This window comes from Oncorhynchus gorbuscha, linkage group LG02 (assembly GCF_021184085.1).
Source record: "Oncorhynchus gorbuscha isolate QuinsamMale2020 ecotype Even-year linkage group LG02, OgorEven_v1.0, whole genome shotgun sequence".
Taxonomy (NCBI): domain Eukaryota; kingdom Metazoa; phylum Chordata; class Actinopteri; order Salmoniformes; family Salmonidae; genus Oncorhynchus; species Oncorhynchus gorbuscha.
In genome coordinates, this window is record NC_060174.1 from 90,640,151 (window position 1) to 90,652,101 (window position 11,951).

At 42.0% G+C, this 11,951-nt stretch overlaps 1 protein-coding gene across 1 annotated transcript; it reads right to left on the reverse strand.

The window, feature by feature from the left end:
• Positions 1-216: 216 nt before the first annotated feature.
• On the reverse strand, positions 217-11,567 carry LOC124012754 (adapter molecule crk-like). The gene is made up of 3 exons (XM_046326694.1): positions 10,727-11,567; positions 9,016-9,602; positions 217-2,891 (listed from the first exon to the last, which is right to left on the reverse strand). The coding sequence occupies exons 1-3, from the start codon at positions 10,944-10,946 to the stop codon at positions 2,757-2,759; spliced, it is 942 nt and encodes a 313-aa protein (XP_046182650.1). The 5' UTR covers positions 10,947-11,567; the 3' UTR covers positions 217-2,756.
• Positions 11,568-11,951: the final 384 nt, after the last annotated feature.

Below are 11,951 nucleotides of genomic sequence, written 5' to 3' on the forward strand. Positions count from 1 at the left end.
TTTAAAATTTGTTAACACATTTGCAAAAAAATGTCTTGCCATGTCATTATGGGGTATTGTGGATTGTGTGTATATTGATGAACAATAATAAATCATTTTAGAATAAGGCTATAACGTAACAAAATGTGGAAAAAGTGAAGGGGTCTGAATACAGACCACAGCACCCTTCCCAGTCAATGTATTGACTTTATAAAAAAATATTGTTGTGCAATGGGGAACTGTCATGCAGTTTAATGTCACATTTTCAGTTTGAGTTTCAGTCACATTCATTCATTTGTGCAAGTCTTTCTCGGTCATTGCTAATTACAGATTGCATAATTTCAAATTCATAAAACGCTTTGAAATATTCTTACACAGGGGCGACAAGGGTTGTTTGTTCAAGCAGTGACCCTGGTCTTGTTCAGTAGGGAGAAAACATTACGACAGAGTGAAACTGGGAGGTACTACCTGAACTTGACCAATAAGAACACTGATTCCCCCCATTGCAAACATTTTGCTTACATTGTACCCTACTGAACACAACACTGGTGCTTTCTGTAGAAGTCATAGTTCAATAATCCTTTTCCCATACTACTCCGTCACTGAACTCAGTTTATATCACAAACAGAGCATAAAACCATTAGACATTACTGTTCATTGTCTCATAAATACAATCCCGCTGCAGTCAACGCAAGTAATGCAGGTTGCCCTCAGTGTTGCTTTCAATAGAGCAACCATATTGTCTATGTAAACTTTAACAAACATCTACATAGGGCTTGTTAATAGTCTAACTCTTACTTAGTATTATTAAAAAGCCTTGCAGCTTCATTAGAACTGGACTTGGAAGGAAAGGGGGGGGGTTCTTACTCTCTTGTGAAACTTGTGCACCTAGCAGGCCAATTCCCAGCACATATTTACAAAATACCACAGGATATAGTTGAGGGAGTAAGGAAAGAGTGTTTTGGCTATAATTGCTCCTTAAAAAAAAAACATTTCCACAAGAATACTGATGAACTGAGCATGGCACTTCAGATCAGCTTTTTTCCATATGTCTGAGGGGAAAAAAATCTATATAAATTAAAACAATTCAGACACGAGGTAGAGGACAAATCAACAGGCTCTCCCTAAATGACAACGATTGGCCTAAAATGCTCCCATATGCCTACGATTGGTCCACACACCCACCCATGTTACTATGATTGGCCAGTGACTATGTGCCTTTCACCCAGTCCTTTAGCAATGTGGTCATTTGCATATGATGACAGTTTAGCATCTGGAATGTCAGTGGCTTTGTGTGTCATAGCTGAGCCCAGAGGGTAGGTACTAGGTGAGGGTGACAGATTGGCAACAAGGGAGAGACTCTAGGGAAATGACTATGGTTGTGTTCAGTCGGGAGGAGAGAGACATTTTGAAACTACTTGAACCTGTCCAATAAGAAACATTCATTATTGTTTTCTGTTACAAAAACTTAAACACTTTCAACACTGTGCCTTACCAAACTCAACCCAGACCTAACTCGGAGCTCCCAGTTCAAACTAAGCGAGCAGAAATTAATTTAGTACATGTAAAAACGTGTATGTACTGTGTTTGTTACAGTCCGCATGGGAGGGAAACAAGCGGAGAGACCAAAGGATTAACTCTGTGGCTTTGTGTTGATTATGACAATGTGAGGTTCTGAATCATTTTAAATATGTTGACACATTTCCCCCTGCCAAAAAGGCCTTTGTATACAATAACACATACTCAGCAGGTGTATCTAGTGTCTTTGACATGGGGGAGGCCGGGAGGAAATGGATCGGACCATCATATAAATAAATGAGACAGGGGAGATCAAGAGGATGGGAAAGGAGGGGACCGGGGCAGACCAAAGTAAGAGGAGAGAGTGTTCAAATATCTGCTTGGTATATTTATATACAAAGCTGTTGTTTGGCCATTGTATCTCTCACAACAATGAGGTGGACTGGACAAAGGCCCCATACTTTACAGTCCTAAGGAATGTCTCCACTTACTCCCCAGACAAGACATAGTCATCATAGCATTTCAGAAAGTCAGTGATCACACAGGGCGGCGAGGGTCTGATCATGCACAGGGTAAAAAGAAACACATAAAAAAACATTTAACATAATATTTAGTATGTAATGGTGTCATGATATTTTCCATTTAATTTCCGTACAAAAAGAGGACTTCGTAGTGTGGGGTTTGTAGCAGAGGGGCTTGGTTAAGGCCCCATTGCTGGTGTCCTGTGGTAACTTGTTCTATCTGTGGAGTGCAGCAATGGTCGGTTTCAGTCGCAGTGAGCGTCTTTCTCCACTAGAGGGAGTCAATCAGGAGTCAGTATGGCCACTTCTCTTCTAGGTCCCAGATTCACTGTCCGAAAGGGTGATCCGTGAGTCTGTGAGAGAAACCACATATACACCAGCGTCTGGTCCGTGTGCGGGCATGTGTGTGTGTGCGGACAAATACGTTTGCATGTGTGTAAAGGACGATTTCATGCCAAACATGGGAGAGGGGGCGTAAACTCTGCTGTGTGTGTGTAGTGTATCAGGACTTCAATACAGGGGTAGAAGTGTAAATTATATTCTGTGTGTGTGAGTGAGAACTTCATATAAATGCATTCTCTCACACACATTGGCAACAACAGCGAATGAGTTGCAACTTCTGACCAATGCAGTCCATATATCATGTGTTATTTTCGATCATAGGTGAAAAATCACAGAGGAGGAATGGATTGGACTTATGTGAAGTGAGGAGTGTGGCTGTGTAAGTGTGTGTGTGTCTCAGCTCTCGTCCTCGGAGTGTTGGTGGTCCAGCAGCCGGACATGCGTAAAGGGAAAGTGGCCGCGCTTGCCCTTGCACTCGCCCTCCCACTGGCCGTTCACGTTGATCTTGGTCACTTTCACCATGTCTCCGACCTGCACAAAACACACACAGGTTAGACTATAGAGACAAATTGGGTAGAAGCAAGACATTCAGGGGTCTGCAACGTGTGGCTCTGGAGCCACACAAGGTTCTTAAAAAGCCCCTATGGGGCTCAATGATGTTCAATAGTTATTTAAAGCAGCCTAATCAATCAACTATAATAGTAGTAGAATTAATACATCAAATCAACTCTATTCACACTTGAACCATATTAAAATGATTTAGCCTAATTAGTTGGCTACAGCCCTTAACCTGACGACTCACATTAAATTCCTCCGCTGCTCTGTCATTCACTACATACTTTAGGTCGGCTACTGCAATCACTTTTACCTTTACTTAACTAGGAAAGTCAGTTAAGAACAAATTCTTATTTTCAATGACGGCCTAGGAACAGTGGGTTAACTGCCTGTTCAGGGGCAGAACGACAGATTTGTACCTTGACAGCTCAGGGATTTGAACTTGCAACCTAGGCTACCCTGCCACCCAAGTCTTGTGGTTTGTTTTAAATTTGTTTCGTTTGAGTTCCCGACCCCAGCCTGACAAGTAGGGATGGGCATTTGAAATAATTTCACATTCAAATAAACAACAATTGGGATAAACTTGGACACTTTGTTGCGCAGAGAGACAGTGCACGCTGCAGCAGGTGCCAATGGTGTGTGGGGGGGGGGTAACAACCGACTCCTGCTAGTTGACAAACTTGTAAATGCCATAGGTTATCTATCATCCCATCTGGCAGGGCCTGTCTTTACTGTATTAGGTCGAGGTAAAGAAGCTAGCTATGATTGCCCGATATTAGCTAGCCAGCTTGCTAGCTATGCCAGTTGAGGCTATTTTGCTGCACTCCTCGTCCTCTACACCAACTCCATTCATTAAAAACAGCAGCCTAACCTTTGGTTGCTCGTTGTAACCTACTTCTCATTTAGCTAACTTACTTAAATTTTTTAAATTTGCATTAATTTGAGACCTCCCACTTCACAGCCTCCGACTGAAGTGCCAACAACAAGAAACCTGTGTAGCCAAAAAGTATTTTTTATTATAAGTCATAACTCCATTCAAAAGTTTGTTTTATTAGATTAAGAATTTCAAATATCATGGCATATGTGTGTAACAACGTCAGAAATTATTTGATTTAATTGAGACAAACTTTTTATTGTACGCCTGTGACCCCCCCCTCAAATACTCTCACAAGTATTCTAATAATAATAACAACGTGCCCATCCATACTGACAAGCAACAGTAGCCAAACTCTTTATTTAGTTTCGCTAACCCAGGCCAGGGTTGGGGTTGCTTCCATCTCAAATACACTCAGTTCATGAACAGTTGCAATTGGAAATCAATGTGAACTACCGGTATGTCCACTGACTGACCAATATTGGTATGGAATTACCCGAACCCTGATTGTGTAGATCAGCAGCACAGTCCTACTATGCCTTTACCTTGGGATACACACTCCACGCCCATTCCCCAACATTCACTATAATCTCTGTTGCTTCACTTTTTTTTTTTTAATGGTCCAAAATTGCACCCTGGCCTATTCCTTAGATGGTGCACAACTTTTGACCAAAAGCAGTGCACTAAATAGGGAATAGGTTGCCATTTGAGACAAAACCCATGTTCCTCTCATGACATACAGTTATACCTGCAGGTGTGGTACTTCACAGGAACGCTCTTTATCAACTAGAGGTTGACCGATTAATTAGGGCCGATTTCAAGTTTTCATAACAATCGGAAATCTGTATTTTTGGACGTTGTTTTTGTTTGTTTTTAACTAGGCAAGTCAGTTAAGAACACATTCTTATTTTCAACCTAGGAACAGTGGGTTAACCTCTTGAAGCAAGGGGGCAGTATTTTGATGTTTGGATAAAAATGTTCCCAAAGTAAACTGCCTATTTTTCAGGCCCAGACGCTAGAAAATGCATTTAATTGACAGATTAGGATAGAAAACACTAAAGTTTCCAAAACGGTCATAATATTGTCTGTGAGTATAACAGAACTGATATTGCAGGTGAAAACCTGAGGAAAATCCAACCAGGGAATGCTGTTATTCTGAAATCTCTCTTTTCCATTGCAAGCCTATCCTCCATAAAAAGGGATATCAACTAGATTCCTTTCCTTATGGCTTCCACATGATGTGAACAGTCTTTAGACAGTTTCAGGCTTTTATTATGAAAAATGAGCGAGAATGATCACATCGCATCAGTGGATAGCTAGGTGTCCCCAGATTTGTGCATGCGCGAGCAAGTCCAGTTGAAATATTATTGATTATTTATTGTAAAAACAACCTGAGGGTAGATTATAAAAAAACATTTGCCATGTTTCTTCGAACTTTACGGATACTATTTGGAATTTTCGTCTGTCCGTCGTGACCTGTGGATCACTAAACAAAACGCGCCAACCAAACAGAGGTTTTTGGATATAAAAATAATCTGTATCAAACAAAACGAACATCTATTGTGTAACTGGGAGTCTCGTGAGTAAAAACATACAAAGCTCATCAAAGGTAAGGGATTAATTTTATTGCTTTTCTGACCAATCTACTTTGCTGCTAGCTGTTTGTAATGTTTTGTCTGCTGAGAGAGCTGTCCTCACATAATCGCATGGTTTGCTTTCACCGTAAATCCTTTTTGAAATCTGACACGCCGGGTGGACTTATGACAAGTTAAGCTGTGTTTTGGTGTATTGCACTTGTGATTTCATGAAAATGTAATATTTTTAGGAATTATGTTTGAATCTGGCGCTCTGCAATTCACCGGATGTTGCTAAAGGGATCGGTGCGCAAAGAGGTTAACTGCTTTGTTCAGGGGCAAAACGACAGATTTTTACCTTGTCAGCTCGGGGATTTAATCTTGCAACCTTACAGAGTTAACTAGTCGAACGCTCTAACCACCTACCTCTCATTGCACTCCACGAGGAGCCTGCCTGTTACACGAATGCAGTAAGAAGCCACGGTAAGTTGCTAGCTAGCATTAAACTTATATTATAAAAAACAATCAATCATAATCACTAGTTATAACTACACATGGTTGATGTTATTACTAGTTTATCTAGCGTGTCCCGCGTTGCATATAATCGATGCGGTGCGCATTCGCGAAAAAGGACTGTCGTTGCTCCAACGTGTACCTAACCATAAACATCAATGCCTTTCTTAAAATCTATACACAAGTATATATTTTTTAAACTTGCATATTTAGTTAATATTGCCTGCTAACATGAATTTCTTTTAACTAGGTAAATTGTGTCACTTCTCTTGCAACAGTCGGGGTATATGCAGCAGTTTGGGCCACCTGGCTCGTTGCGAACTGCGTGAAGACTATTTCTTCCTAACAAAGACAGCCAACTTCGCCAAACGGGGGATGATTTAACAAAGGCGCATTTGCGAAAAAAGCACAATCTTTGCATTACTGTACCTAACCATAAACAGCAATGCCTTTCTTAAAATCAATACACAAGTATATATTTTTTAACCTGCATATTTAGCTAAAAGAAATCCAGGTTAGCAGGGATTATTAATTAATATTTATTAATGTATTTTCGGACCTTCCCTTGGTCGTATTCTCGCGGGGCAGAAATCTCAGAGACGAATTGGTAAACTCTGATTTACCATCCCAAGATATTCCTGAACAATGTCTATTTGCGCCCCTACTGGATGGAAATTACAAATGTAATGGCTGTGCTCAATGCAATGGCACTTAAAAAAATGTAGATCCTTCAAACACCCACAAACAGGGAAATCAATCCCAATAAAAAGTGTTATTACGTGCTCCACTAAGGCAGTTATTTATTTTATAACTTGTCCTTGTGGTAAAAATTATGCAGGTAAAACAAAGCGTGAATTAAAAGTACGTATCTCAGAGCATCGTAGCACCATTAGGTGTAAAAACTTTATTGATAAAACGAGAGGCTGCCTGGATCTTTAATTTAAAGACCCTTGCCGCCTTCGGTCTCAACGTAGACTTTGATCTGAAGCCATTATTGTGATTATTGTGACTTTGCCATTGTAATTGTTTGTAAACTTGTATAGTCAAATTAATCTATGATCGTATGCTATCCATTTGTTTGTATGCTGTTCTTTGTATGACATTTTAATATTTGATTATTAACCAATGATATTAGGCCACTCCTGGCTATGATTACAGACACCTGTGTCTTTTGACACTATATAAACGAGTCATCCCGCAGTGTTTGTGATTATACCCTGATGAAGACAGCTTGGCTGTCGAAACGTTGGTATTACATTTTTGCATCTGAGCTTCTAGAGTGTGCGGCTCTCTTTTATTTTCAAGTTTCCGGATTCAACCATATTAATGACCAAAGTCTTGTATTTATGTGTGTTCTTATGTTATAATTAAGTCTATGATTTGATATTTGATATAGCAGTCTGACTGAGCGGTGGTAGGCAGCAGCAGGCTCGTAAGCATTCATTCAAACAGCACTTTCGTGCGTTTTTGCCAGCAGCTCTTCGCTGTGCTTCAAGCATCGAGCTGTTTATGACTTTAAGTCTATCAACTCCCGAGATTAGGCTGGTGTAACCGATGAGAAATGGCTAGCTAGTTAGCGGGGTGAACGCTAATAGCGTTTCAAACGTCAATCGCTCTGAGACTTGGAGTAGTTGTTCCCCTTGCTCTGCAAGGGCCGCGGATTTTGTGGAGCGATGAGTAACGATGCATCAAGGGTGGCTGTTGTCGATGTGTTCTTGGTTCGAGCCCAGGTAGGGGCGAGGAGAGGGACGGAAGCTATACTGTTACACTGGCAATACTAAAGTGCCTATAAGAACATCCAATAGTCAACAGTATATGAAATACAAATGGTATAGAGGGAATTAGTCCTATAATAACTACAAACCAAAACCTTGTACCTGGGAATATTGAAGACTCATGTTAAAAGTAACCACCAGCTTTCATATGTTCTCATGTTCTGAGCAAGGAACTTAAATGTTAGCTTTCTTTTCATTTTTACTTTCTTCTCCAACACTTTGTTTTTGCATTATTTAAACCAAATTGAACATGTTTCATTATTTATTTGAGGCTAAATTGATTTATTGATATTATATTAAGTTAAAGTGTTCATTCTGTATTGTTGTAATTGTAATTATTACAAATACATTCTCTTCTTAAAAATAAAAAAATGTATAAGAAATATAAAAATATATATATATATATTTTTTTTTAAATCGGCAGATTAATCGGGATCGGCTTTTTTGGTCCTCCAATAATTGGTATCGGTATCAGAGTTGAAGAATCATAATTGGTCGATCTCTATTATCAATACTGACAAATTGGACTCTTAAACTGCAAGCTATGAACTGTGAGGCAACCTTTGTTTGGGCATTTCCATTTCTACTGTACAACTCGCAACCTTCAAACAGCTTCTAATCTTAAAGGGATAGTTCTACAAAACTACATATTTATGTGGAACTGAACTATACCTTTAATAGGTATTTAATAGACGTTTGTCTCATTTTGGCCGTTTGTTTCTCAACTTAATTATACAAGGGGAGTAGAAGAGCACAAAAAGTGTACAGAAAGGGATGAAGGTGAGAGAAATAGAAAGAGAGGGTGCACTTCATCTCTAATCTGTATTTGATAACCAGGACAGTGACCTCTCTGACTCCAGCCAGCCTCATTTATTCATTGTGTTATTATTTTTTAACTGCATTGTTGGGAAGGGCTCGTAAGCAAGTATTTCATGGCCCGTTCTGAAGGTTGGGCGCAGGCGTGTTGACAAAGGGCTGAGCATACTGGCCCGACTCCCCTAGAGGCAGGTAGCAGCTGGGGCACTGCTCCGTCCATAGTACTGCCCCCACTATAATTTATATATTTTTTTACTTTGCTTGTTGTATTTAGCGCATGTGACAGTACTCTCCTCTCGGTCTGCTTTTCTCTATATGCATGAACCCATTATACATGTCATTGTGTATGTGTGTGTGTCTGTGTAAGCATGCAAGTGTGCCTGCCCACATGTGTATGGATGGCTGTGTATACTTACAGGAAAGAGTAAGCAATTACAGCAGCAGCACCCTGGCTCTCTGAGCAGAAAGAACATATAGGGGACATGAAACAGAAAAGAGGGAGAGAGTGCCATGGGGCACAGAGGAAGGCGAAGGGGGTGAACCAATACCTCCAAGGCAAGGGCCGTCTTGTCGTAGGCGTTGGGCACCCTTTTCTGAATGGCGCGGGCATAGACGGGCCCATTCTGCAGGTTGGGCAGGGGAGTGTTGACCATGGGCTGGGCATACTGGCCTGGCTCTCCCAGAGGCGGGGGCAACTGGGGTGCTGCTCCATCTGTAGTGCTACCCCCAACACCCGCCGGCCCTCCCGCCACCGAGGTGGGCGAGGCGGGTCGGTACTTCTCCACATAGGGTACGGGGATCATGCCGGCGCGGCACTCCTGGTTAGCCGCGTTCCACCACTGCTCCTCAGGCTTCTCCAGCACACGCAGCACGTCACCCTTGCGGAAGGGCAGGTCCTCCTCGTCGTTGCCGGGGAAGTCGAAGAGGGCGCGAACAAACTCTGCCTCCTGCAGGGCGCTGCCCGATGCAGTGGGAGGGGCGGTGGCAGCACAGCTCACAAAGCTAGTGTGCTTGGCCTTGCTGATGGGCTCGATCAGCGTGGTGGTGTCCAGGTAGTGGATCTTGTAGAACTCCAGAAGGATGGGCAGGGCGTCAAACTCCTGGTCCCCAATGCGGAACCGCGGAGGGGCCAAACCTGGATGGCAAGAGGATGACAGTTTTATTTTTAAAATTCTCTTGGAACCCCGAGGCTACCGAAACTTAAAGTGGCTCACAGCTGAGCATTCTTCTGACAATCGAGTCCTAACAAAACAATTAGGCTTAAGCCAAGGACTTATCTGAAATAGTTTGTTTAAGCCTCCCACGGCTTCACATACAGCATGTATTCACTCCCTGTTACAACTTTTGCAAGTTTATTAAGAAAAACAATCTGTTCCAGAAGATATAGACCTACTCATTCGATAGTTTTCAATTCAATTTGACAGCTTTGCTAATGGTCACACACTCGCAAAGCCTGCAAGTTAGGACATGTATGGTGAAATTTCCAAAAGGAAGTAGCCTAAACAAATAAAAACGTACTGTGTGTGTGTGTGTGTGTGTGTGTGTGTGTGTGTGTGTGTGTGTGTGTGTGTGTGTAATTAAAACAGGGCAGGACCACATGCATTCCACATACACCATTCGAGAACAGTCATCCTCCAATTGTGACAGCATGTCCATTCATTCATAGGATCAGCCCAATCCGACCACTCACTCACTTTCTACCTGGCTCTTACTACAGACAAAGTACCCGAAAGCCTGCAGCTGACAAAACTAAACAAAGACCTTTAAAAACTCACCATTACTACTGTTACAAAAACCACAGCCAGGTATGTGTAGCAAGGTAAACACACTACAAAATCCCTAAATAAATACTGTATTTCCAAATCTTGGTGACTGTTCAAATGTGAGCTCATTAGCGAGCCCAGACCACGAATATAAGTTAATTGACACAAACTACATGACTGTCAAGTAGTTAACATAACTAGGGGGTTACTCGTTTCTGTGCATAGCCATAGTTTGCCTTCCGTTCCAACTAGCTTCAGTCCGACCGTAACAAGAACGATAGCTAGCTACTGATACTAAGTGTTCATATAGTGTAATACAGTTTTCAAACGTATACTCAATTTTGTTTAGCAAAATAACATTAGCTATGTCTGGTGTAGCCAGCCGAACTAAATGACCGTAGACGTAGTTATGTACCGCTAGCTAGCGCCCGCTAGAACTGGGTCAGTGGCGTTTTCCCACGTTAGCGAGCTAGTATGAGACAGTATCTAATCTTACCTGATCCAGATTGCCGGTTGTTGCTGATGCTGTTGATTATATAATGTGATACTTTTGAGTTCTCTGAGACGGATAGCACGTAGTCCCCGGGACTGGTAATAGAGTCCCTGACGAGAAACACGCCATGTCTCTGACCCTGCAAGAGGAAAACCGCCTCCTGTCGGCTCAACCTTCCCCAGTACCAGCTAGCACGATCCTCCGCATCAAAATTCCCGGCCATTACTGCAAATCCACTCCGAGGCCTTCCCCTTGCCTCTCCCTGTCCACAACTAAGATTCAACTCATACAACTTTGTTTCACTGTAAGAACACGCTCCGGGAAAAGACACGGCATCGATACCGCTTTAAACCGTTAGATGTATATAAATGTAACCGACTACCACAAACAATACTGTCCCCCCTTAATAATTAATTGTTGCAACCAGAACTATATAATTGATTTATCAAGGCGTTTTAAATGAAATCTGAAGTAATTTGCAACGTGAAACTCGGGGGCTGAAATGGCGGATCTTGGGGTAAAGGTTGACTTCATCCCCCTGGATTTAACTGGGCGTAGTTTGTCACGATGGGGCATGTCCGCTAGAGGCTGCCACTGAGGTATGGAATGTCATGATGGGTATCACATCCATCCATTTTGAGAAGGTCGAGAAATGTTGATCAGTCAAAGGTTCACATGCTCTGACTTCAAAACTCAGCTGGCTGCTTGTTAAATATTACAATACCAGGTTATTTCGCCTGGACCGAAATATGTTGTTATTGATAAGTAAAAAAAATAAGAAGACGAATATGCCGTTTCAACAATTTGACACTAGATGTCATTAAAATGTCACTCCTGAACGCTAAGGTAGGTGTGGTGAGAACTCGTTCCGGTGGAATACGAAGACACGAGCGCTTATTTCAAAGAGCGCTCCGTAAGCCACGCCCCAGTGGGTAGAGCTGGACATGTTGAACTGGATCACGTTTTAATACGATTTAAATACTCTCATTTTACAGTGGGTCCGCCATGGTTCTGTGTAGCTAAATTATGCTGGAAACAACAACGATCGAGTCACAGACAGTTCGCAGTAGAACATAACAGAGAAGGGCATCGTTTACTACTTAAAACTACAAAAGCACTCACAAACTTCTACAGATGCACAATCGAGAGCATCCTGGCGGGCTGTATCACCGCCTGGTACGGCAACTGCTCCGCCCTCAACCGTAAGGCTCTCCAGAGGGTAGTGAGG

What these genes read in the sequence shown, in the direction of transcription:
- LOC124012754 (XM_046326694.1), bottom strand. Translation starts at nt 10,946, where the DNA reads ATGGCCGGGAATTTTGATGCGGAGGATCGTGCTAGCTGGTACTGGGGA. An exon ending in CAACCGGCAATCTGGATCAG is followed by an intron (nt 9,603 to 10,726) that starts GTAAGATTAGAT and finishes CTTGCCATCCAG; the next exon opens with GTTTGGCCCCTCCGCGGTTC. An exon ending in AGACGGCCCTTGCCTTGGAG is followed by an intron (nt 2,892 to 9,015) that starts GTATTGGTTCAC and finishes TGTTTTGTGCAG; the next exon opens with GTCGGAGACATGGTGAAAGT.